Below are 25,700 nucleotides of genomic sequence, written 5' to 3'. Positions count from 1 at the left end.
CTGGGCCATTCCACAGCCTGTGCTCCTGCCCTGCACTGATGTGGGAGAGGTCGCCTAGCATCCCATAAACAGACTGGGGTGAAAGTAGGCTTACAGTTGTTTGTATGGAAAATGATGCAATAATTAATAAATAATAATAGAAGAATAAACTGTGTTTTCCATACCCACAACTGTAAGCCTAGTTTGCCCATCCCTGGATATTCTTAACAAACTCTCGGGACTCTGGCTGGCCTTTCCTGTTTCTTGGATGCTGACCCCCCGGCCCCTGAGCTTGGAGGGCTCTAGGACCCAGCAGTTGGGGAGGGAGGCGGGGGGGGGGGGGGCGGGGGTGGGGGGGGAGAGCACGAGCGCCTGTGTACCGGGAGTCCTTTCCTCCTAGTCCCTCCCCTCCCTTTCCTCCCCTTCCCCCTCTCCATCCTTCCCCTTTCCTTTCTCCCCCACCTCTTCCCCTCTCCACTCCCCTGCCCCTCTATATCCTGTGTCTTCCCTCCCTTTCCCTCGCCTCCCACCTCTCCCCTCCTCTGCTTTCCCACCCCTCCCCCTCCCCAGCCCCTCCCACTCCTGTGGTCACATGGGGGCACCAGATTTCAGCCTAATCTGCCCAGTGCTCAGCACAGCAGTCTGGCAGTGGGGTGAGCTGGGTGGACTGAGCTAGTCTGGGGCCCTGGAGAGGGGTGCCCACAGACTCCCCCCATGAGCTTGGGGCTGGAGGGGTCTTTGGAGGCCCAGCTGGCACTGGAGACGGTTATCCAGGTGGGTCCTGAGGGCTGTGCCCACCTCATGCAGTTGCTCTGGAAGGAATAGGGTCTTCCTGGCGGTCCAGTGGTGGTGAGGTGCACAGGGGCCCCAGTTTGCTGCTCCCAGTCCTACTCGACTGGGTAGAGGGGTGTGCAGGGCTCAGCTAGTGTGGCTCCCTTGTCCCAGTGCCCTGCAGAGCGTGGGGCATCCCTCCCCCCAGATTTCAGGGTTGGCACAGTGGGATCCTCACCGAGCTGGGTCAGGGCTGGGTTGGAGTCCCCAGTACTCCCATGCTGCCACTGTGGGGCTTGGTTCTCTGGCCCTCAAAGAGGGGTCCTTTCCCGGCAGGAGGCACGCCAAGAGTGTCTTTCCAACAGGCATGTTCTTTTTGTTGTTTTTTGTTTTTTGTTTCTTGCAGTTCCAGCACCCAGACTCCCCTCCATGTGGGGGATTTCCTTACGGTCTCCTGGGCACACACATCTTGGGCAGCAGGACTTTGCTCCTTCCTGCCCAGGCCAGGGAGCCCAGGGTCCCAGGTTCCGCTCAGACCCTCTCTCTTTCCCCACAGACACTGGAGAGCAGCGTCCTGGGGCCAGGCCAGGAGAGGGGCCTGAGTGTGCAGGACCCGGCCCAGCACTGCCAGCCCGCCCGCCTGCCCGCCCGCATCAGGGCTGTTGTCGCCCGGAACTTCTCCCAGCCTGAGAGCCCAGGTACCACCCCTCCCCTGCACAGACCCTGTCCTCGTCTGACCTCCTCACACCCCTCCTCAGTAGTCGTGATGGCGACAGTGACTGCAGCTTCCCTGTGTCCTCACTGCGAGGCAGGTGCAACCCTGTGATAGAAGGACCTGTTTTACAGATGAGGAAGGGAAGGCTTCGTGGTGTCAGTTCTCTAAACCGGTCCCCAAGCATTGCTGCCAGAAGGCAGGGCTGAGCGTCCCCTCCTTGCTGCAAAGACTTAAACCCCGAACGGTCTGTTCACTCCCAGGGAATGTGTGAGCTGGCTGAACCCGAGATTATAGGGGAGGGCAGTTCAGCTTAGCTCAGGGCTTTGCAGAAGTCCCACTGCCCCAGCCGCTGGAAGGCTGATGGGGCCAGAGGCACTCACAACTGAATAGTGGTTTGAGAGTCTGGGAGGAGGGGGCGCACTCAGTCACAACTGGAGTGTTTGCAGCTCTCCTTGGTGGTGTTTCTGGTGTTCCTGCCATGGTCCTTGTCCAACCTCAGCCTTCTTAGGAGACCAGGGATGTTGGGGCCCCTGGGAGCCACAGACAGGGACTTAGAGAGCCCTCGCCCAGGCTGGGAGAGCCTAGAGGCCCATGGTATGTGTCCAGTGGGGCTAGGTGGACGGGAAGCCCATGGGATGGGGCTCCTTTTCCCTCTGGCCTTTTTTTCCCCCTCTTCCTCCTTCTGCTGCTCACAACCTGACCTATGCTGTCTTGATCCCTGGTCTCAGAAGTTACATGAAGCCCTTCCCTAAGTCAGGCTTTCCTGCACGTCTGGCAGGTCTGGTTACTGTACCCCCATTTTACAGATCAGCAAAACTGAGGTCCAGAGAAAAGCAGTAATTGGAGAAGGAGGAGCTAGAACTTGGGGCCTTGTCTCCTGGCTCCTGCCGAGCCTCCCCCCTGGACCTCCTGGGCCGGCCGGGCCACACTTCAGCTGTAGTTGTGTCTACTCTGAGTCCAGCCCTGGGCCCTTCGCTTTGCCTGCCTCCCTGTTCTTCAGCTCTGTTTGTGCGGCCTGAGGTGCCCCTCCTGGGTCTTGGTCCACCTTCCTGCCTCCACTGATGTGTAGGGCACCTGCAGGGGGTGGATGTCCCCCGGGACCCAGGAGGAAGCCAATCGTGTGCCTGCTGTCCCTCTCCAGCCCCACTGTCGGCCACAGAGATGGCATCGATGCTGTCGCTGCAGGAAGAGAACCAGCTGCTGCAGCAGGAGCTGTCCCGTGTGGAGGACCTGCTGGCCCAGAGCCGCGCTGAGCGCGATGAGCTGGCCATCAAGTACAACGCGGTCAGCGAGAGGGTGGGTGCTGGCAGTGGGGGGGCTGAAGGCTGGGCCGGGGAGGTCGGGGAGACGGCTGGGGCAGACCTGCACTCTGGGCAAAAGGCGGGCCTGGACTCGGGCTGGCCTGGGTTTGGACTGTGGCTCTGCCAGCCTGAATGGCCTTGAGCAAATCACTGTGCTCTCTGCGTCTGTTTTCTGTAGTGCGGACGGTCATGTAAAGTGGAATTCAGAGGAATGAATGAGCTAATGAAATGAAGTGCCCGGCACCAGGAGTATTTCATTTCTATCTGTCCCAGGGGTGGGGGGACACAGAGTAAGGCCCCCAAAGGTCCCTGTCACCCCTTGAGTCTCTGGGCATCCCCCTCTCTCCCTTGGGCCTTGGGGTTCACCCAACAGCAGCTGCGCTCTGGGGCAGACTGGGGTAGGGGCTGAGGCCCAGCCATGCAGGGAGAAGCCAGGCCTGCGTGCAGGTCCAGATGGGATTCCCATTCCTGGGAAGCGGCGCTGCAGGCTTGAGGGGGTCCCGGCGCCTGGGCCAGGAGGTCAGTGCAGGCCAGGGCCAGGGGTGCGAGTTGTTCTCTGTACACGGTCTTCTTTGGACCTCCAGGCTCGTGGGAGGTGACCCTGGGGAGTTGATGGTGGCTGAATGTTGGTGGAGGAGTTGGACGAGGGAAGGAGAATATGTGCAGATGGGAGATGTGTGCATGCTAATAACAATCCTAATAGTAGCTGCGGTCTGTGGAGCGTGCAGTTCTTGCAGGATAGGTGCTGGGCGCTTTGCATTTGATGCACCAAGGTTGGGACCATTGTGATGCTCATTTAACATAGGAGATGACAGAGGTTCAGAGAGGGAAAGCCCCGCGCTTGGGGTCACATGGCCAGTCAAGGCTAGTCCGCTTGTCTTCCGGCCCAGGGCTACGCATTCCGGTTTTGTTTCTTGGGGTGGGGAAGAGACAATTGGGCTGGGACTTTGGGACGGGAGCAGCTGGCGCCTGAGAGGCAGGAAGGACCTCAGACATGATACTCTGGCCAATGGGAGACTGAAGCTGCCCCAGGGTCCCCTGTGTGGTATGAGGACCCCTGAGCCGACCTGTTCTTGCAGGGGCTTGCCTACCCCTGTTGGGAAGGGGGATGTGCTTTTTTGAGTGTGACTGTAGGTTATGCATGTGTCCTGGTGTCTGCCTGCCCAGACGAGCCCCTGGCTTGTTGGGACTTGCAGAGGACCAGGGTGGGGAGCCTGCAGTGGCTCCCAGCACTGGGGACAGCTCAGAGCTAGTTTTCCCAGGGTTTGCAGGGGGTGTGGAGGGCGGACTGGCCCAAGTTCCACATTGCTGAGCCAACCCCCTCCCCGTTTAAACCTCTCATCTTTTGGCCCCTGGCACAGTGCCAGGCTCGTGGGAGGTGGGCAGGGGGTTACCTCTTAAATGCCAGCTTCTGGCTGACAGTGAAGCCTGCACTGGCCCCCTGGCTGGTGAGAGAAGGGAAGAAGAGGTGGGAGGCGACAAATCCTGTTTCTGCTGGGACAGCTGCTGGGGATGGGACCACAGCATAGGAGAAGGGGGTCTGCGTTAAATTCTAGAAAATTCCATCCTGTGGTCAGGGACGCCCCTGCGTAACTTGCAGAGTGAGCCTGGAGCTTGACTGTCCTCTGTCTGAGATGGGGTCAGCGCAGCCCCACCTGGAGGCAGGGACTGGATGAGAATGACCCCCAGGCCTTTCCCGGGGGGTATAGGGTCAGTCCCCAGAGAACAGCAGAGCCTGGAGGTCACCCTATTGCAGATGGGAGAACAGGCCCAGGGATGGGTGTGATAGGCCCAAGGTCAGCTGTGGAGCTGGGATGAGGCCCCGGTCTGGGCTCTGAGGTCCTGTGGCACTCTCCCTCCCTGCTGCCCACTTGTCCCTGTGCCGCAGATGACAGGGCCTGCCCCTGTGGCCGTGACTGTTGCATGTGGGCTGGGTTGGGGGGGGCAGTCAGTGAGGTCGTCCTGACTGTAAACCCCACAGCATCCCTGGGAAAGTGGAAGTGAGGTCAGGATCTGTGTCCTGTTGATTGCATGTAGGGAAAATGAGGCAGGGGCGCCCAGTGACCACCTCCAAGTTCAGAAGGAGGCCTTCAGGGTCCCTGTGGAGCCCCTCCCTCCCATTCTTCCTGTCCCTGAGGAGCAGGTGTTGGGTGAGGCAGCTGGGATGGGAAGGAGGGAGTAGCCACGCCCCCTGTGCTCCACAGGGTGGACCCCCTGGGCTCCCCGTGTCCATGGCAACCTGGACAGAGTGACTCGAATAATAAGGGTACTAGGGCAGCGGTTGCTAGGGGAGACAGTAAACTTCTTTCATCCCAGCTTGGTGACACCCTCCTTGCCTTTTGAATTACAAGTAAAATTGAAAGGCTGTTTTGTGAGGGGTGAGGTCTGTGGAAAGGGGTGGGGTATGGCTGGGAGTGGCCCTGCCCAGCCAGGGCCCTGGGGAAGCAGATGGCGTCTCCAGCGACTGCCCAAGCTCTTCTAAGCCACAGAAGCAAACAGCACCTGGTCCAAACAGTTGTGTAAAACACGCACTGCACTGGACACCCTCAGACCCTACACAGACACACACACAGGCGCATGAAACGTACCACACAGAAACAAGCTCACCACCGCAGAAGCTGCACCCGCATCCAGACACCCAGTGCCACCCAGGTGTGGAACGTGTCACCCAGATGCACAGCCACAGCACCACGACGTGCCCGTTCTCGAGACAGCACAGCACGTTGCTTCACATCTGGTGGACACACACAATAGAGGTACGCACAGGTGCACAAAGCATGGTGTCGCCGACATGCACGCCACAGGCACATGCAGAGTCCAGACACACTCCCCACGCTCACCCACTTAAAGGTTGTGCACACAGACCTACAAGCACTTGCACACAACGGTACACGCAGACGTTCCCATGCCTGCCCCACAACGTAGACCTATGACTGCAGGCACCACCTCTCTCAGGTCCCCGTGAAGGCCCCGTCACAGAGACCCACAGGGCCCCAGGTGGAGACACGTGACAAAACACTCCCCACTCACAGCGTGGGACACACCCACGTCGATGCCCACCACACTCAGCGCCTTGGCAGTGTCACCAGAACGCTCCGATGTGCACACTGCCCGTCACCTGAATTGGTGGGGCTTCTTATGGGGGCCTGCAGCACCCCCTCCAGGCAGAAACCCTCCCCTCTCACACCTTCAGCCCACGTTCCCCACAATGTGAGGTGAAGCCTGCAAGCAGCCTTCACCAGCTCCTCCCCGGGGGTGGCTCCATCAGCCAAAGCCGCCCTGCCCCGCCGCTGTGCCTGCCCTGCCCTGCTGTGCCTGGCGGGTGGGTTGGGAGGTAGAGATGAAGTTGTTTTCAGCTTCCTCAGTGGCTCACTGAGCATCTCCTGGGCGTACTGGGTCAATGCAGGGGACAGCTGGAGGGAACCTGCACCTGCTGCTCACCTGGCTGGGCCCTGTCATTAGCGTGCGTAAGAGGAGCCGTCTTTGCCGTTGGCTTTCTTAGGACCCGGCCTGGGTGGACGTGTGAATGCCCTGCCCAGGCTGTAGGTGGCGGCTATAGCCGGTGTCAGAGTCTGCTGGGCTGGGCTCTTGTCCCGTTGGCTCTCCCTTTTCACTGTCACTCTTGTGTTAGTCCTCGCGTCCTTAGTTCCCTCCTCAACAGGTGGAGGAGGCCGAGGGCCTCCCTGGGACCAGTAAGCGCCTAAAGAGGCTGGGGGGTTCCAAGGCTAGTGGGGGCAGCAGAGCCAGGCAGGCACCCTTCCTCTGCCCACAGGGTCTGACTGTGAAGGGGCTGCCCGCCGCCTGGGGGAGGAGGAAGGGCCCTGAGAGCAGACGCTTCCCGTGAGGTCCGGGAGAGGTGGGGCCTGCGGCCGGGCTGGGGTGCAGGGTGTTAATAAGCCATGCGGTGTGTTAGAACCTCCGTGCACACCTCTTGCAAATCTGAGCGCTGCGTATCTGGGAAGTGGGGGCTGGTTGAGGAGTTTGTCTGTGTCACCCTGGGGGTGGTTGACACCACCTGTGTGCTGTGTGTGTGTGTGTAGGTCTCTAAGTTTAATATGCATGCGTGTGTCGATGCCTCTGTTTGAATGTATTTACACGTGCTTATGCCATTAACTCATGATCTCAACAAACATGCCACTAATACTTCTAGGCCTAAGATACAACGGGAAGCAAAAATCCAGGCTTTCCTGAGCTCTCTTGGGGTGGGGGTGGGGAGCGTGGGCATGGATCTGGATCTAATAATCATCAACCACAGCAGGGCTAGTTGTTTTTGCAGAGAGGCTCACAGCGCACCCGGAGCCTCTATGGTTTACCCCCAGATGCATCTTTGTGTTTTGCATGCTCACGTTTGTGGGCCCACCTGAATGTGTCCATTCCACGCATGCACCGTCGTCTGTCCATGCCTGCCCTGTCTGTTTGTCCATGCACGGCTGCATTGGCCTATGCCTTGCTGCGTTGTGTCCTGGGCTTGCCTGAATGTGCCTGAAAGGCATTGTGGGTCTGGGCCTAGCCTGGCACCCCCTGCAGAGTCCTGTGCCTGCCTTCCCTGGAGGCCCAGAACTCTCACCCAGGGCCCTTCCCTGCAGCTGGAGCAGGCTGTGCGGCTGGAGTCTGGGGAGCTGGAAACGCAGGAGCCCAGGGGGCTGGTGCGGCAAAGCGTGGAGCTGCGGAGGCAGCTGCAGGAGGAGCAGGCCTCCTACCGGCGAAAGCTGCAGGCCTACCAGGAGGGCCAGCAGCGGCAGGCCCAGCTCGTGCAGCGGCTGCAGGCCAAGGTCAGGGCCGCCCACTCCTGCTTCTGCCTACCCCTGTGCTCACCTTGCCCTGCCTCGACCACAGGGCTTACTATGCGCTCCTCACCCATCCCCAGATTCTCCAGTACAAAAAGAAGTGTTCGGAGCTGGAGCAGCAGCTGTTGGAGAGGTCCACAGAGCTGGAGCAGCAGCGGCTGAGGGTGGGTACCAGAGCAGAGCAGGGCAGGCCCTTCCTGCCAGTTGCCTAACCTGATGCCCACTCCTCCTGCCCAGGACACAGAGCACAGCCGAGACCTGGAGAGCACCCTCATCCGCCTGGAGGAGGAGCAGCAGAGGTGGGTGCAGCAGGGAAAGGCCGTGGCTGGCAGGGTGGTCCTACCCAGCCCCGAGCCCACTGGTCCCTCTTTGTCCCACCCAGGAGCAGCAGCCTGGCCCAGGTGAATGCTATGCTCCGAGAGCAGCTGGACCAGGCAAGTTCAGCCAATCAGGTGCTGAGTGAGGACATACGCAAGGTGACCAGCGACTGGACACGCAGTCGCAAGGAGCTGGAACAGCGGGAGGCGGCATGGAGGCGTGAGGAGGAGGTGGGTATGGGGGTACTGGGAGGCCAGTGGGGGCCTTGTGGGTCCAGCCTGACATGAGAGGTGAGGACTCGGACTTCAGGAAAAGGAGCAGGAGGGCTCTGTTGGCCAGCTGCGCCCTTTAGGAGAGGTCAGTAGTTGTCATAGTAATAGTTGGCCTTGCCCTGGCTTTTGTGGCTCAGTGGATTGAATGCCGGCCTGCAAACCGAAAGGTCACCAGTTTGATTCCCTGTCAGGACACATGGCTGGGTTTGCAGGCCAGGTCCCCATGTGGGTGCATGCGAAAAACAACCAGTCGAGATATCGTTCACATATTGATGTTTCTCTCCTTTCTTTACCCTTTTAAAAAATAAGTAAATCTTTCAAAAAATAAAAATAAAGTAGTTGGCCTTGATTAGCATGTACCTTGTGCTAGGTGTTTGCTTTCTCTGCTCTTTCTTTAAAGATTTTATTTATTTATTCTTAGAGAGAGGGGAAGGGAGGGAGAAGGAGAGGGAGAGAAACATTGATGTGTGAGAGATATATCGACAAATTGCCTCTCACACATCCCCAACCAGGGACCTGGCCTGCAACCCAGGCATGTGTCCCGACTGGGAATCGAACCGGCAACCCTTTGGTTGGCAGGCCGGTGCTCATTGCACTGAGCCACACCAGTCAGGGCTGCTAGTTCTTATAGAAACCGAATGTGGTAGGTGTTGCTGTCCTCCTTTTAAAGGGAGCTTCAATAGCCTGCCCAGTGATGTGGCTGGGATGCAAACTCAGGTGCCAGAACTTGCTGCCCTTTCTCGCTGCCTCTTGCAGCTGGTAGAGGCATTGAAACCCATTTCCCTGTGCCAGAGGGAGGCTTGGGGCCTGGCCAACAGGAAGACCCCCTGGGCCCCCGTGCCTCCGAGATGGTCAGAGCTGAGGAGGGAGCAGGTGGCCCTCCCTCCAGCTCCTCACTCAGCCTGTCTCCCCTCCAGTCCTTCAACGCCTACTTCAGCAACGAGCACAGCCGCCTGCTCCTTCTCTGGAGGCAGGTCGTGGGGCTCCGGCGGCTGGTCAGCGAGGTCAAGCTGTCCACTGAGAGGTGAGGCCTGGCCGGCGAAGGGGGTGGCTTGGGGAGACGCTGCAGCAGCAGCTGGGGGATAACCCAGCTTTTCAAGTTGAATTCAACGCAACTCGGTCCAACCCAACACACCCACTGTGTGCCAGGCCCTTGGAGATGCGGAAGCAAGTAGTAATAATGAAATCTTACCATGGTCATGGCGGTCGGCATTTACTAGGTGTTTCCGCTGAGTTAATAAGCTCTTTGTACATTTCATTTCATTTCACATCCACAGCGTCTGTTGGGTGGGAACTATAAATAGTTCCCATTTTACAGATGAGGACACTGGGGCTCGGAGAGGTAGAGTGACCTTCCCAAGGCCATGCAGCAGTTAAGTGGCTGAGTCAGAATTTCCAGCACCTGCTTTTAATCCCCTAGAATATTCAGGTTCTGCTACCAAGGACCTTACCACCTCTAGTGATGAAAAGAAATAGATCCCACAAATTCTAACCCGAGGAATTGAGTTTATGTGAGTGATGTGAGAGTAGAACAGAGAATGTCCCAAATGCTCAGGAGGATGGGAGGGAGGAGAGGAGGTCAGAAAAATGCTCCTCATAGAAGAGGTGGGGTTTGCACTGACCTCCAGGGAGAGGTAGGATTTTAACCCGGACCTGGCAGAGCTGGGCCAGTCCAGGCAGAGGACACAGCTGAGCAAAGGCTCGGAGGTGGGAGAAAATGGCAGCTGGCCGGGTTGGCGGGAAAGGCAGGCGAAGGGAGGTGTGGGGGCAAAGGAGAGCTCGGAGGCTCGCCCCCAGCGGGGAGGCTTGGTCCTGCTTGTTCTGTAGCGGGTGAGCCTATGGGAGAGCCCAGAGGAAGGGAGACCGATTTGTTTCCTTTTTTACATTAAAAATCTGTTTAATTAATGATCTTCTGTTAAAATCATCAACTATTCAATGTGTCGAAATTTCCATTGGGCTCATCGACGTCACAGATAGTTTGCTTCACTTTTTGTCTTTACAGTTTGTTTGAATCTGGATCCAAAGATGTTCGCAAAATGTGATGGGTTGATTTGTCCTTTAAATTTCTTTTATCTGGTCAGGAAACTGGGACAGTTCTAAGAGATTCCCACAGTCTGGATCTGTGGTGTCACTTAACACCTTGTCCCCTGTATTTCCTGTAAAGTGGATGTTGGATTTAAGACTTGATCAGACTCAGGTTCAGGTTTTTGTTTGTTTCTTTTGTTTTTTGTTTTTGTTTTTGTATTTTTTTCCCAAGACTTCTTCAGAAGGGCTGAGTGCTCTTTCATCAGCAGGCCCTGCATGCCTGGGTGTCTCTTTGTGCACTGGCAGCCGCAGACGCTCAATGCCAAGGCCCAGACGTTCATCCAAGGTTGCAAGACTGAGATCCTCTCCCTCTGCCACTCCTTCACGTAGTACTTGGAATTCTTCCTTAATGAGGCACTTCCTCTCCTTATCTTAGGTGCACCGTGGTACAGTTCATTCAGGAAAGGAGGGGATTTAACCTATGTGATGTATTTTAATTAGCATTTGCAATTTTAATAACTTACTTTCGAATAACTCATACGCACAAGGTTTAAGATACAAAAGGGTGCGCCGTGAAAAGTCCCCCTCCCTCCTCTGGCCTCAGACACTCCTTTCCCCTCCTGGAGGCGAGAAGTGCGACCTGTCACTTTCCTAAATGACCTTCCAGGATTATTTTGTACAAGCAAATATGGCAGATCTCACACACACACACACGCACTCACACCCCCTTTCATATGCTATTGGTAGAATTCCATCTTTATGGTTCTTGAAGAGGCTTGCTTTACCTCATAGTTGTAACTGAGTTCTGACGGGGAGGCGGCTCCCTTTCAGGCTCCGGAGAGCTTCCCCATTCATTTTCTCAGCTTCAGAGTAGTCCATGGAACGGACGTATCATGATTTATTTGAGAGCTGTCCCCTTTTGCCGGCCATTTAGGTTGCCACCAATATTTCTTACCTGAGCAATGCTGCACCTTATACATGGGGCATTTTCCATGTGTTGGAGCATCTCTATAGGATAAATTCTTCGAAGTGGAGTTGGCGGGTCGAAGAGCTGATCCGTTGTAATTTTCAGAGCTCTTTATCACTGCCCTCCTTGTGGTTACCCTCCCGCTAGCAGTGTGGGGGACGGGCTCTTCGCCCATAGTCTCACCCACACTCACGTGTGTGACATAACTTTCCCCCCCGCCAGTGACAAATGGCATTCCAGTGCCGTTTTAATTGACACTCGGGAGCCCATCCCCACCCCATCCCTGTCTTGTGTTCTCCGCACCAGAGACCTGCTGCAGCTGGCAGGGGAGCTGTCCCGGACCTCACGAGCCGTCCAGGAAGCGGGCCTGGGGCTGAGCGCGGGCCTGCGGCTGGCCGAGAGCCGGGCCGAGGCGGCCCTGGAGAAGCAGGCGCTGCTGCAGGCCCAGCTGGAGGAGCAGCTGCGGGACAAGGTGCTCCAGGAGGAGGGCCTGGCCCAGCTGCAGATGCGAAGCGACCTGGACAAGGCCGACCTCAATGCCAGGTGGGTGCCTGGTATGTACCATGTGAGGCCAGGGAGGAGGGGGTGTGTTCACTGGGGACGGGCCTTTCCCCTGCCTGAGCTCAGCCTGTATTCCGCTGCTGGCACCCCGCTCGGTGGAGTGGGAGACTGAGATTCTGGGGGCGCTTGTCCAGGGCACATGGCAAGCAGTTCAGCGTCTGATGCGAAAAGCTCCCAGCTCCTACAGCCTAGCCAGAGAGTCCCAGAATGCTCTCCCAGAGGTAAAGGGGGTGGCAACCTCGTTCTCATTTACAGATGAGAAGTCTGAGGCCCAGAGAGAAGTGACTTGCTCAAAGTCATACAACTAGGGAGGCGAATCCTAGGGCCCCTGCCTCAGGTTTAGGGAAGCTCATAGGACACAGAGCTGGAGAGCTGGAGGACAAGCTGGGGAGGGTCTCCCATTCACCTCTGCTGCTCCCCTGCCTCCAGAGTGACCGAGCTGGCCCAGACAGTGCAGCGCCTTCAGAACCAGAATCTGGAGAAGGATCAGGTCAACAAGGCCCTTACGGAGAAGCTTGAGGCCCTGGTGAGATGCAGCTCCCCTTGGGATGTGGCCCTGCCCAGGTCCAGGGACACAGGCAGAGGGCTGGGCTGCTTGGCCCTCTGGTGGGGATTATCCCACTCAAGCTGTAGCATCCCCAATTAATTGAGCACTTAGTATGTGCCAGGCTCAGTGTGGGCACACTCGCCTCCTTTATCCCATTTCATCCTGCCAGCAGCCCGGTAGCACGACCCCATCATACAGATGAGTTATCCCAGGCCCATGGGGAAACACTTGTCCAGAGGCTCAGAGCCAGGAAGCTGGGGAGTTGGAACCTGAGCTCGTCATGCCTTAACCTGCTGGCCTGGGGCTCTTTCTCTTGGAGCTCAGCTGCCTCCCCAGCAGAGGGACACTCCTCAAAGCTACTGCCTGGGTTGGTCATCCTTCTGTGTGGGGCCAGGCCAGGTTATATGTCCAGCTCTCCCCCACTAGGCTGTGTGACCTCAGGTGGGACACTGCACTTCTCTGGGCCTAGTCTGTACAGGGCACTGGGGTTGCACTGAGGTCTACCAAGGGGCTGGACTATGGTCATGGCCTTGAGGCCACCTGATGACTGGAAGGCCAGGGAGGGAGGTGAGTGAGTTTCGGATTCGGGCAGAGATGCTGACCACCCACTCTCCCTGTCTCTTCAATACCACTCCAGGAATCCCTGCAGCTCCAGGAGCAGGCGGCCCTGGAGACAGAGGAGGGGGAAGGGCTGCAGCAGACCCTGCGAGACCTGGCACAGGTGTGAGGCACAGGTGTGAGGTGGGCGGGAGCCGGGAGAGTCCAGAGCAGTGGGAGCCCTGGGCAGGGCAAGGCCAGGCAGTCCAGGGAACACCACGTCCCTTGCTGGCCTTGAGCAGAACTGTAAGTCATTGCAGAACCTGGGGGACCCCTCCCCACCTCCCCTCCACCTGTGAGAGGTACCGCAGGTTGAGGGCCGTCTGTGAGAAAGGGTGCAGGTTGCCTTCGCAGTACGTGGGAGGCCTTTCCTGGGGGACAGAGGGCTGTGAGATAGTGGAAGTGGAATCAGGAAGATTTGTAGGAAGGGAGCTTGGGATGTGCCACAGGCTTTGGGATGAAGCTGGACACGTGGCCCCCGCGGCCCCATTGCTGCACCTGGGCTTATGTGCCCTCTTTCTGCTCCCTACCCGCCCCGTTCAGGCCGTTCTGTCGGACATGGAGAGCGGCATCCAGCTGAGCGGCTCTGAGCACACTGCCGATGTGTCAGATGGCAGTCTTCGGGGGCTCTCGGGCCCCCGGACCCCGTCCCCGCCGCGGCGCTCCTCGCCCGCGCCTGGCCGCGGCCGCTCCCCGCGCCGAGGCCCGTCCCCAGCCTGCTCCGACTCCTCTGTGCTCGCCCTGATCCACTCCGCCCTGCACAAGCGCCAGCTACAGGTCCAGGTAGGAAGAGGCCTGAGCGTCCTGGGGGAGGGGTTTGGACAGCCTGGGCTGGGGCCTGAGCATCCTGGGATGCAACCTAAGCCCTGGATTGGACCTTGGGCAGCCCTGGGGTGGAGCCAGTGTAATAGGGGAGGAACCTGAGGATTAGAGCTCTGAGAAAGGGCGGTGGGAGTCAGGATCCACAGAGGTGGCTGGGAGGCAGCCGGGAGGTGGCTGAGAGCTGGCTGAGAGCTCCCGGGTAGAATCTGAGCCCAGAGTGGGAGGGGCTTGGGCAGCTGGGGGTGGAGCATGGGGAGGGAGCTCCCTGGTACAGAGAGATGAAGTTCCTTTACAGGACAGAGAGAGCTAGGACCCTGGGAAAAGGCCTCGGAGGAGAAGTCTGCCTAGGATGAGGGGAGCTTGGGAACTAGGAGCCGAGAGGAGTCTAGGGGTGGAGTCCTGAGGTGGTCAGAACCCAGGTGGAGCGTGCTGGGTGGTTTGTCTGGTATCCTGGGGTCTTAGGTCACAGTTGCTGGGGAGATGGAGACTCAGAGCTCTGGTGATGGGCCCAAAGAGGTGGTGGTGAGGGCACAGCGAAGGGGAGGGGAAAGCTAGTCTTGGGCAGTTAGCCCCACTCTCCTGTGTGAGGCCTAGGCCGCCGGGTAGGCTGGTGTGCATCCCTGGAACCAACAGGGAGTAGCAGGTTGCTCTGAGGGCTTCCTAGGGCTCCCCCAGACTCAGTGGTCCCCATGTCACAGGACATGCGTGGGCGCTACGAGGCCAGCCAGGACCTGCTGGGCACGCTGCGGAAGCAGCTTAGCGACAGCGAGGGTGAGCGCCGTGCCCTGGAGGAACAGCTGCAGCGCCTGCGGGACAAGACCGATGGGGCCGCCCAAGCCCAGGAGGATGCCCAGCGCGAGGCCCAGCGTCTGCGGAATGCCATGGACCTCCTGAGCAGGTGCCAGGGAGGTCAGAGGTGGGGGCCCTGGAGAATAAACCAGTGTCTGGGCCCAACGCCAGCCCGGGCTTGTAAGCATGTGGATTTGCACCAATATGGTCATAACTGGCTATTTTTGTGTGTTTCTTGGCAGTGAGGTAGCGAGGTAGCCAACGTTTCCTGTATACCTACTGTGTGCCAGGCTCACTGCCAAGCATTTTACACGTATTATCTCCAATTAATCTTTCTGCCAAACTCCTGCAGTTCAGAACCCCTGCTGCCCTGAGGTTGAGCGGCTTTTCCAAGCTCACACAGCCATGTGGCCAGGGATAGCCATTGGAACTGAGAGCAAAACCAGTGCTTCTCCTGCCTTGGAAGGAGAGGGCTTTTCCTATTGCTGTAGTCACAGTGAACACCTCACTTTACATTCTACTATTTTTACTTAATATCATGTTGTACCTACTGCTCGCCTTCATATTTACGATGCTTAAGGGTTGCCACTTCAAGTGACGAGGTGGGACAGTGAAGGATATGGCAATCATCAATCTTAAGTCTGGCTGGAAACCCTAGCTGACTCAGAAAGAGACCCCCCTCCCTCCATTCCTTGTCACTGCTGGAGTTGGGAAAATGACAGCGCCCTGCAAACTGTCAGATTCCCATCTGCCGCTGCCACCCTGTTCCGTCCTGGCTGCCACGTGCTGCCAGCCCATGCAGCAGGAACCTGTGAGATCTGGAGAGTCCCAGCTACGTAGGGCCTCCCAGCATGGAGGGACGAGGTAGCGGGGAGCGCTGTAGAAGCACCTACTGGCCATGTGGACTAGCAAGCTGGCAGCAAAATTGCCCCCTTGTCCCAGGAGCCTAACCCCTTCAACCTGGTGGCATGCTGAAAGGTAATGCCACTGCCTCCATCCGTTCCCCTGGGCCCCTAATTGGGCATTTTGGGGGAGAAGGAAGGGAAGGTTCCCTCTGCCAGGAAGAGCCAGTTTCAGGGGTATGTAGATGAAAGAGACGGCCATGGGCATGGTCAGGGAAGGCTTCCTGGAGGCAGGTGCCTTAGTGGGCGGAGCATGTGGCTCACATCTAAGCAGCGTGGCCATCTTCCCCGCTGGGAGCAGCCCCAGCATCCCCTCCAGCTCCCTCTTTCCTGGTCCTGCAGGGAGAAGGACAGCCTGGCCCAGAGCCTGCAGGTGGCCCAGCAGCAGGCTGAGGAGCTGCGGCAGGAGCGCGAGAAGCTGCAGGCGACACAGGAGGAACTGCGGCGCCAGCGGAACCAGCTGGAGGAAGAGCGGGAGGACACAATGCAGGACGGTGCACGGACACGCAGGGAGCTCGAACGTAGGTGAGCAGCTTCTGGCCTCCCTGCCAGGGCCGCTTGAATGGGCCTTGGGGCCCCTGACAGTGTCCCTGGAGGCCAGAGGGCACCAGCTGTGTCCTGGGCCTCCTGCCATCTTGAAGTCCCCAAGGTGCCCCTCCAACGGTAAGCGGAGGCTCAGCGAGGTATCGGCACTAACCTGGGATCCGAGGACTGGTAGGAGGTGCGGTGTGGACGATAATAACAACAATAACTAAAATACCAGTAGTAATATTAATTTTTTTAAGTTACAGTAATAATAGTAATACTAATACTGCTAAGCGCCAGATATCATTTTAAGCAATTACATCATCATATTTAACCCTCACGATAATTCTATGATGTAGGAGCTATTATTGGCCCCATTTTATGGATGGTGAAACTGGGGCACAGAGAAGTCATGTAACTTCCCCAAGGTCACAGCGAGTTAGTAAAAAAGAGCCAGAATTTGAACCCAAGCATTCTGCCTCTCGTTCTGTGAAGAGCTAACCCCTTAACCACCCACACACCTTACTTCTCTGAGACATAAGTCACAATGACGTCCAGGACATGGTGGTAGTGGGCATTATTCTCAGCTCTAAAGGCCCTTGGGGAGCTATGTCAGGCGCTATTTCAAGTATGTCGTGTATCTTTAGCTAAGTTGTGTATCCTTACAACAACTTCACAAGGTGCTGGCCCTCATTTTGCAGATGTGAAAACTGAGACCTCGAGTCACAGAGCCCAAAGGCTGTGGCTCTGGTTGTCCTTGTGGTGACGCTCTTGCCCACAGGGCCCCTGCCTCAGGCCTGCCCCCAGCCTGCTCCGGAGGGTCTGGCTGCGGGAGCCGTGGGGCAGGGAAGTAACATGGGCACCCGCCCCCCCTACTCTGCCCCACAGCGTTAGACAACTCGAGCAGCTGGAAGTGAAGCGCTCGGGGCTGGCAAAGGAGCTGGTGGAGGTGAGGGAGGCGCTGAGCTGTGCCGCGCTGCAGCGGGACATGCTGCAGGCCGAGAAGGCCGAGGTGGCCGAGGCGCTGACCAAGGTGTGTCCCTGTTTGCCCCCCACCACTAGGCCCCAAACCTTCTCACTCTGGCCACAGACGCACCCCTGTTTCAGGCTGACCTCCGACCCTGGCCACAGATGGACCGCTGCCTTCTAGACTCAGGCTAACCTTTGACCCGGGCCACAAACTGACCTCTGATCCCAGCCATGGGTGAATTGACCTCTATTGGTGGTCATATCCCTGCTTTTCCAGATGCCTGGGGCAATGCCTGTAGTTTAGGTCATCTTGTCCCATCACTGGACACAGGCCTGGGGCCTGTAAGAGTTGGGGCATGGTCCTTGGCAAGTATCTGCCCCACTCCCTGGAGTCTAGGCCCTGAGCAGGGCCACCCTAGATCCCCCTCCGGGGGACCCCCTGGCCCTGCTCTGCACAGCTCAGGTGTGCAGCCTGTTTTAAGTAGCCTCGGGGGCAGTAGACCTTCTGCAGAGACTTTCTGTCTCATCTTTTGTCTCCCTCGTCCCCCCTACCCTGTTTCTGAGGGTCTTGTCTCTCTGTCTCTTCTTGTTTTGCCCCCAACCCCCGTCTTCCCTCTCCCCATCTCTCCATGTCTCTGCACATCTTTTCCCACCCTTCCCCGTCTCCCTCCCTATCCTCCATCTTTCCCCGCCTGATTGTCCCTGGCTGCCCTGTTCCTGACGCTGCAGGCTGAGGCTGGCCGCTTGGACCTCGAACTCTCAATGACCAAACTGAGAGCGGAGGAGGCCTCTCTGCGGGACTCCTTGTCCAAGCTGAGTGCCCTCAACGAGAGCCTTGCCCAGGACAAGCTGGGTCTGAACCACCTCGTTGCCCAGGTATGCCACGTGCCAGCGGGCCCACCTGCTTCTCCCACCTGTGCCCCCCATTCGGAGACCCCACTAGGCATCCCAGGCCCAGCCTCAGTCCACACCCTGCCTTCCTGTACACCTCTGTCCCTGTACCTCTCTGTCTTGCTCCCTCCCTCTTTCTGTTTCTGCCCTTCTGTCTCTGACTCCATCTGTCTATCTATCCTCTTTCATGGCCTGAGTTGAAAAGAATCTCCGTGGGGCCTCCTCCCTTCTCCCCTCTCCCCAGTGTCCACATGCCCAAGGGCACCGCCCCATCCCTCTAGGGAGCCTCCCCTGGGTGGTCTGTGTTAGGTGGGACCCTCTTCTCTGGTGGAGAGGGTGAAGAGGCTGGGCTGGTCCGCTCACTCACCGCCCCCCACACCCGGACCCATAGCTGGAGGAGGAGAAGGCAGCCCTGCTGGGCCAGCAGCGGCGGGTGGAACAGGAGGCCACCTTGGCTCGGGAGGAGCAGGAGCGACTAGAACAGCTGCGGCTGGAGCAGGAGGTGGATCGGCAGGGCCTGGAGGGCTCCCTGCGGGTGGCAGAGCAGGCCCGGCAGGCCCTGGAGCACCAGGTCCCCACACTGCACCAGGAGCGCTGCCGGCTGCAGGAGCAGCTGGCCCAGGTGGGTGATGTGGGGGATGGGGAGCAGGTGGGGCAAGAGTTCTAGGCTCCCAGACTTCTGCACCCTGCCCTGGGGTAACTCACAGGCTCAGGAGCCTGAATGTGGGTTTAAGTCCAGCTCCACCTTTGTCCGCTGGGGCCTTGGGCATGCTATTCAACCTGTCCATACCTCAGTTGCCCCATCTGTAATATGGGGCTAATCATTCTTATCACAAAGGGCTGTTCTAGAGAGGAAACCCGCATAAGCACTTGGCAGCTGAATCACCACTCAGTAACAATTACTGATGTGAGAATAGGTAGAGAATTTTAGAATTGGAATCCTGGGTCTGTTGAAACGTCATAGCTGGAAGGGACCTTTCTATGGTGTCTGTCCTGGAAGGCCTGGGTTCCTGGGAGGGGCCTCTCAGGGGCGGGCCACAGGCGCAGGGAGCAAGCTCCGTGTTCCCATTCTAAGGGGTGCAAAGCAGGACTCTGGTCTGTTTTATATATTCAGCTTCTCTTGAAGTTTGGGAGTACAAAAAGGGTTCTGTTACAACCCAAACTGAGTGAGAACCCTTGTTATGTGTGTGAGTGTATTGCAGGTTTGAGAAGTCTATGATTTGTCCAGGTATACAGAGCACATCAGGGCGGAGACTGGGCTCAAACCCGGGCCTCCTGCCTGTCAGGCCAGGGGGCTGGCTCAGGCCCAGGGTTGGGGTGCTGCATGATGAGCAGGCTGGGGGAGTCTGAGGGTGGTGCTTACAGTGCCTGGGTGGGTGCCAGCTCTCCCGGCAGCTCAGCGGGCGGGAGCATGAGCTGGAGCAGGCACGGCGGGAGACGCAACGGCAGGTGGAGACGCTGGAGCGGGTGACCCGGGAGAAGGAGGCGCTGGCCAAGGAGCGGGCCGGCCTGGCTGTGCAGCTGGCGGCAGCAGAGCGTGAAGGCCGGACCCTGTTGGAGGAAGCCACGCGCCTGCGGTAAGGCTTGGGGCTCTGCCCAACCCACTCGGGGGGGTTCTGCTTGGGGCCACTCTGTCACCCGTCACACCCTGGCACTGGCCTGCAGGCATAGTTACCGAGGAGCTGGGCTTGCCAATGCGTCCTAGCTATGGCTCAGGCTTCCCCAGGGAGCGTGGGCCCGGCTGGGCAGGTAGGTTGGCACCCGGCCCACGGCTGGCCACGCCCTGGGATCCACAGTTTCCTGAGGCCCCAGAGGCTGAGTCCTAAGGCCTGCACGGTTGTGTGTGCTGCAGCTTGGAGAAGGAAGCCCTGGAGAGCAGCCTGTTCGAGGTGCAGCGGCAGCTGGCCCAGCTCGAGGCCCGCCGGGAGCAGCTGGAAGCTGACGGGCAGGCCCTGCTGCTGGCCAAGGAGACCCTGACTGGTATGGGGGAAACCAGAGGGTGGGCACGGAATACCGGGTTCCAGCCTGGGCTATAACCTGCCAAGTTCTGGAGTCTCACGGAAGTTGGGAGCACTGCCCTCAGGGCCTGGCTGATCTAATTTCCAGTTCTGCTGCTGCCACTGGGATCTGAGCTTTCCCGAACAAGCCCCTTCCCTCGCTGGGCCACAGGCTCCTCATCTGACATTTAGGGGTGCTATTGCCTGCGTTCTGCGGCTGTTGCCAGGATGGGGTGAGGCAGGCTTGTGGAGGCCTTGGCACAGCGCCTGGCTCGGCCTGTGTGCCTGCTGTGTATCGCCATCAGGGCGCTTAGAGAGTCCTGAGTTCTCTGTGGAGCCACTGCTGCCTTTCCAAACGACTCTCTCGGCCCCACAGTCCTGGCCCCGCCGTCCCAGCCCTGCTTCTCTCTTCAGGGAAGCTTCTCTCCCTGCTTCCCTCCCAGAGCCTGCCCGGGCTCTGAAATCGGGGATTCTTCTCGCTCCGTAAATATTTATTAAGTACCTCCTTGGGCCATGAAAATGAACTTCCCTGTGTATGTCCACCCGAGCCCGACAGAACCAGGAAGGGAGATGCTGAGAGTCTCTGGTGGGTTTCCAACCCAGGAGATGGTTTTTATTTATTTATTTTATTATTATTTTTAAAGATTTTGTTTGTTTATTTTTTAGAGAGAGAAGGGAGAGAGAAAGAGAGAGAGAAGCATCGATGTGTAAGAGAAACGTCAATCAGTTGCTTCTCGCATGTCCCCACATAGGGACCCGGCCTGCAACCCAGGCATGTGCCCTGACCTTTTTTGGTTCACAGGCTGGCTTTCCATCCATTGAACAACACCAGCCAGGGCAAGGAGATGGTTTTTATTTATCTATATTTTTAAGACTTTATTTATTTTTAGAGCGGGGAAGGGAGGGAGAAAAGAGGGAGAGGAATATCAATGTGTTGCCTCTCCTGTGCCTGCTACTGGGGACCTGGCCCACAACCCAGGCATGTACCCTGACTGGGGATCAAATCGGTGACCTTTTGGTTCGCAGACAGGCCCTCAGTCCACTGAGCCACACCAGCCAGGGCTCAAGGGGATGGTTTTTAGACCATCTACAGCAGGGTACACCCTCCCTGTGGTCGCCTCCGTTAGTGCCGGCAGCTAATAGCCCACCAAGTGTGTCTAAGGCAGTTAGTCATTAAAGAAGATGCCGCACGGAAAGCTGCAGCTGTGGGAAATTTCCTGTCTCCTCCGAGCCTCCACATCCCAATCTGTAGGTTGGGGGTGAGGTAAGCTGCCATGGCCAGCTAGGGAGCTCTGCTCAGGTTACCTCTGCCACGTGCTCGGCCAGGTGCCTGACTGGGTGCCTAAGTGAGTAAGCACTCCGTCAATAATGGGGGTTGCTGTCCTCCTCATTTGTGGGGAGCTCCTCTTCAGTCATTTCATCCCTTTGATGCCATTCCAGGTAGGGAGGGAGGAGGCAGGGCCAGTGTGCTCAAGCAGCAGATGGGAAAACTGAGGTCCAGAGGGCGAGAAGCTTCTCCAAGGAAACTAGCCTAGGGACCAGATGGGCTCTCTCCCTCTGGGATTTTGCCTACAGGGCCCACCTGGCCTGAGTCTGCTGACCCATGGGGAGGTTTCGACCCCAGCCTGTCCCCTCCCCTCGTCCTTCCTGTGCAGGGGAACTGGCAGGCCTACGGCAGCAGATGACAACTGCAGAGGAGAAGGCGGCTCTGGACAAGGAGCTGATGGCCCAGAAGCTGGTGCAGGCCGAGCGGGAGGCCCAGGCGTCTCTGCGGGAGCAGCGGGCAGCCCACGAGGAGGACTTGCAGCGGCTCCAGCGAGAGAAGGTTGGGGCAGCTGGGTCAGGGTGGGTGGGGCTCGGAGCCTCTGTCTCCTCTGTGATCTCAGGGAGTCAGTCGCCTTTTGCCTTGGTCTCCACCTCTGTGAAATGGGACTTCATCTTTGTGCAGGGCAGGGGGCCCTGGGAGAACCTGGGAAGAAAACATCGGGGACTCCTTATCAAATATACAGATTCCTAGGCCCCAAACCTGGTCCAGCCCGGGTGATCCTGGTTCAGGAAAGCACTTTCATTTGCTAAGAGTTGCTGTTTGCCTATGAAGGATCACTCCAAGACCTGAACACATAGGAAGGAAGGTGAGGGTGAGGGACCAGGTCACTAGAAGACAGAACATTGGCTCTGGAGTTGTATTGCCTGGATGTGGGCCTGATCTAGGCGACACACTGGGCATATTACTTACGGTCTCTGTGCCTTTGTTTCCCCGTCTGTAACAATGGGGATAAGGACTGTATAGGGTATTGGGAGGACGAGCTGAGATAATCTATATAAAGGGTTATTGTAGTGACTGGCATGCAAATGCTCCATAAATGCTGGCTGTTATTATTATGGTACAGGTGGGCTAGGCCTTGGGACAGGGGCCGGTCACACATCTTGCGCAGGGCTGCCTCTGTCAGAGGTTCAGGCTTTCACTCCAGGGGTGCCATTCACGCTGACTCGCCAGCAGGTGGCAGCGAAGCATTCGAAGTTTCACAGAGGTGCCAGGCCCCGTCCTCAGACCCTTGGTGGGCCATTGGTTCTTTGCCTATGGGTTTTGACTGCCTGGTCCCCAGGGAGCAAACTCCTGTGCCGTCTTTACTCTCCCTGCCCTGCCTGACTTGGCTTCTTAATGTCACCAACATCTGTGTTCTTTCCTGCCACTTCGACACCCCCGACCCCAAGCCCCCTTCATTCCTCGCAGCCGGCCCAGCTCCCTTCGGCCGCTACCTGCGATCCCGGTCCCCCTTTCTCAGTTCCTGAACAACCCCCGAGTTTCACGTTTAGGTTTCTCTTTATCACTCTAGCCTAAGGTTTTCTGTTGTCACCACTGTCCTCAGAGTCGGGCCCACCCCTCCCTACGGCCCACGAGGCCTGGCCTGGCCTGGCTGCTTCCTGTGGCTCTGGCCCCATTGCTCACCATGTCCCCTTTGTTTTCCAAGCTCCAGTGACCCTTCACTAGTATGAATTCTCTGTGTGTTGTGTTTCCTCCTCCCTCCAGGCCATCTCTGGGGCTCTACTCTGGGCCTGAGGTTCCTTTTTCCCCTCTTTTCCTGGCTGACTGCTGCTCGTCTCTCCTCCAGAAAACGTTCTCTGACCCCAAGGCCAGGGCTGCTGCTCCTAGGGGTTCACACAGCCCTGGCGTGTCCCTGCCACGGCCCTTGTCATCTACCTGACCTATAGTTTCCTGGTCACCTGTCCCTCAGGGTCTGGGGTACAGGTGGCCCTAGCCTCGTGGGTCACGTGCTTGGGCCTGGCCCCCAGGAGGCAGCATGGCGGGAGCTGGAGGCCGAACGGGCCCAGCTGCAGAGTCAGCTGCAGCGGGAGCAGGAGGAGCTGCTGGCCCGGCTGGAGGCCGAGAAGGAAGAGCTGAGCGAGGAGATCGCTGCCCTGCAGCAGGAGCGCGACGAGGGCCTGCTCCTGGCCGAGAGCGAGAAGCAGCAGGTTCGTGAGCCCTGCTGTGGGGCCAGGGTTCTGGGGCTGCTTCCTGCTCAGCCACCCAGCAGCTAGGAGCGGGGGGTCCCTAAGCCATGCCTGGGACACGGGGAGCTCGCTGAGCAGCAGCCACATTCGTGACACCGTGAGCACTGGTTCCAGGAAAACCGATCCACATTCCCCCACCCCACTCCGGCCACCCCAGGCCGGGTGCGGCACCCCTGTGCCTGCCTCCGGAGCAGTGCCCGCAATGCCCACGTGTATCCGCTGGCCCTCCTCAAAAAGAACTGACTCCTGACTCTCCCGTAATGCCATGGAGACAGGGCAGGCCGCGTCTTTCTCTTCTCTTCACCAGCTGTGTCACCCTGCGCCAGTTACTTTATCTCTTTGAGCCTCAGTTTCCTCATCTGTAAGGCGGGAATAATGAAGGGTCCTGCCTCAGGGCTGTTGTGGCAAGTTAGCAAGGTGTAAGGTGTGTCCATGTCCGGAGTTACATTATTCTTGTATCCTTTTCTGGTGCTTCAGGAAGGGTGAGTCCTGGGTCTACTTGTGTTGGCCCGGTCATGGCCCCAGATACGCTGTGAGCACATTACCCAGGGCAACATGGGAGGGACTGAACATGCCTCCAGCCCCGATCAACCGCCCAGGCCCTTGTCTCCCTGCCCCCGCCAGGCCCTGTCACTGAAGGAGTCTGAGAAGACGGCACTGTCGGAGAAGTTGATGGGTACGCAGCACAGCCTGACCACCATCTCTCTGGAGATGGAGCGACAGAAGCGAGATGCTCAGAGCCGGCAGGAGCAGGACCGGGTAGGCAGGCCGGGTGGGCGGGCCTCCATCTGAGCTGGGAGACTCAGCCCCGCCTGGAGGAGCCCCTATCTGAGGGGGAGGCATGGCTGTGCCCTGGGGAAGCCTCCAGGCTATGCAGAGAGCTTCAGCCCTTCCCTGGGAGTCCCCATCTGAGGGCAGCGGCACAGCTCTGCCTCGGTGAACCCCCTAGCCTGAGGCAGGGACCAGCTACTTGGATGGCACTCTAGGCACCAAGGGATCGCAGAGGGCCTGGCCAGCCAGTGGGAGGGACCGCGATTGGAGCTGAAAGTGGACAGTTCAGCTGGCCCAGCTGGGAGCACCGAGGAGGTGGGGGGGATGAGGGAGGGGGCACGGCGCCCTCTGAGGAGCCAGTCTGTCCTAGAGCACCATGAACGCCCTAACATCCGAGCTGCGGGACCTACGGGCCCAGCTTGAGGAGACCGCCGCGGCCCACGCTCAGGAGGTGAAGAGGCTGCAAGAGCAGGCCCGGGACCTGGGCAGGCAGCGGGAGTCCTGCATGCGCGAGGTGAGCTGTCCACCCTGTGCCCTTTTGGGCAGCGCCCCCTAAATGCTGCTGGGGGCCTGGTTCAGCGGCAGCCCAAAACAATGTAAGGCTCATCCCTGCGTTCAAGGATAAATGAATGGCCCCTGAGAAAGGAGGCAGCAGATATCTCTGAGTGCTTGTTACGTGGATGCGGATTCTTGGGGCACCCAGGAGGGGCTGGGGGTCCCTGCCCTCTTGGCGTTGTCCATAGGATCATCCTGATGGCTTCTTTCAGACCAAAACACTGCTGACTCCAGCTTGCTTTGCACTGAATCATAGCTCAACGCCTTTGGTCTGAGTCTGTGCAGCGCAATGGGGCAGGTGCCCCTTTGGCCAGGGATACTGGGGTGGGCTGGTTTCCACGGAGGCCCAGCGTGCGTGGAACCCAACCTCTGACTGGTGACAGCCCGCTGTCCTCCCAGGCAGAGGAGCTTCGGACGCAGCTGCGCCTGCTGGAGGATGCCCGCGATGGGTTGCGGCGGGAGCTGCTGGAGGCCCAGCGCAAGGTCCGAGAGAGCCAGGATGGCCGCGAGGCCCAGCGGCAGGAGGCGGGCGAGCTGCGGCGCAGCCTGAGCGAGGGCGCCAAGGAGCGCGAGGCCCTGCGGCGGTCCAACGAGGAGCTGCGGGCCGCTGTGAAGAAGGCCGAGAGCGAGCGGATCAGGTGGGGCGTCGGGAGGGGTTGCCTCGAGTCCTTCCCCGAGCCCTGTCCTTCGCACTAAATTTTGCCCCTGGAAGCTAACTTGACCCCCAAGGTTGAAGAAATGGCACAAGTGGGGACTCCCTGCCCTCGAATCAAGCTTGGCACTTGGGCCGATTTAGGTTATTTTCCTACCCGAAGGAGGGGAAAGGTGGCAGCAGGCAGAGTTGGGTCCAGACTCGGACCCGAGCTGGTGGCATCACCCTAGAGACTAGTGCGTGCCCCTCAGCCTAGTCACTGGTCCACCTCTCCCAGCCGAGGGCCTGGGCCCAGCCCTGGAGGGCGCAGCTCAGGATGGGGCCCTGTGGGCAGGCAGCACTTGGGGCACCTTCAGGCCAAGAGCCAGTCAGCCCCATTCCAGAATTACAGGAAGGGACTTTGGTGTAGAGCTACACGCTGTACCCTTTCTCGGACCTGGGGGCTGCCTCTGACCTCTGTCCCCTGCCCCTTTC

General features: G+C 58.5%; 1 protein-coding gene across 1 annotated transcript in view; it reads left to right on the top strand.

Moving 5' to 3' along the window:
* Positions 1-693: 693 nt before the first annotated feature.
* Positions 694-25,700, top strand: part of CROCC (ciliary rootlet coiled-coil, rootletin) — a 38,664-nt gene continuing 13,657 nt past the window's right edge. Inside the window, exons 1-24 of the mRNA XM_054579622.1 lie at positions 694-753; positions 1,307-1,448; positions 2,607-2,761; positions 7,353-7,538; positions 7,634-7,717; positions 7,791-7,852; positions 7,936-8,101; positions 9,061-9,167; positions 11,442-11,678; positions 12,126-12,222; positions 12,881-12,964; positions 13,384-13,623; positions 14,361-14,560; positions 15,696-15,878; positions 16,767-16,911; positions 17,577-17,723; positions 18,130-18,360; positions 19,122-19,315; positions 19,591-19,718; positions 21,391-21,560; positions 23,030-23,209; positions 23,873-24,007; positions 24,390-24,533; positions 24,974-25,212. Of these exons, the coding sequence (XP_054435597.1) occupies positions 694-753; positions 1,307-1,448; positions 2,607-2,761; positions 7,353-7,538; positions 7,634-7,717; positions 7,791-7,852; positions 7,936-8,101; positions 9,061-9,167; positions 11,442-11,678; positions 12,126-12,222; positions 12,881-12,964; positions 13,384-13,623; positions 14,361-14,560; positions 15,696-15,878; positions 16,767-16,911; positions 17,577-17,723; positions 18,130-18,360; positions 19,122-19,315; positions 19,591-19,718; positions 21,391-21,560; positions 23,030-23,209; positions 23,873-24,007; positions 24,390-24,533; positions 24,974-25,212 (3,716 nt within the window). The remainder of the gene's footprint in view (positions 754-1,306; positions 1,449-2,606; positions 2,762-7,352; positions 7,539-7,633; positions 7,718-7,790; positions 7,853-7,935; positions 8,102-9,060; positions 9,168-11,441; positions 11,679-12,125; positions 12,223-12,880; positions 12,965-13,383; positions 13,624-14,360; positions 14,561-15,695; positions 15,879-16,766; positions 16,912-17,576; positions 17,724-18,129; positions 18,361-19,121; positions 19,316-19,590; positions 19,719-21,390; positions 21,561-23,029; positions 23,210-23,872; positions 24,008-24,389; positions 24,534-24,973; positions 25,213-25,700) is intronic.

This window comes from Pteronotus mesoamericanus, unplaced genomic scaffold, assembly GCF_021234165.1.
Source record: "Pteronotus mesoamericanus isolate MK-2021 breed Mesoamerican mustached bat unplaced genomic scaffold, CSHL_Meso_final contig_557, whole genome shotgun sequence".
Classification (NCBI taxonomy): Eukaryota; Metazoa; Chordata; class Mammalia; order Chiroptera; family Mormoopidae; genus Pteronotus; species Pteronotus mesoamericanus.
The sequence above is the reverse complement of the archived record's forward strand: the minus strand, read 5'-3'. Positions and strand labels throughout refer to the sequence as shown.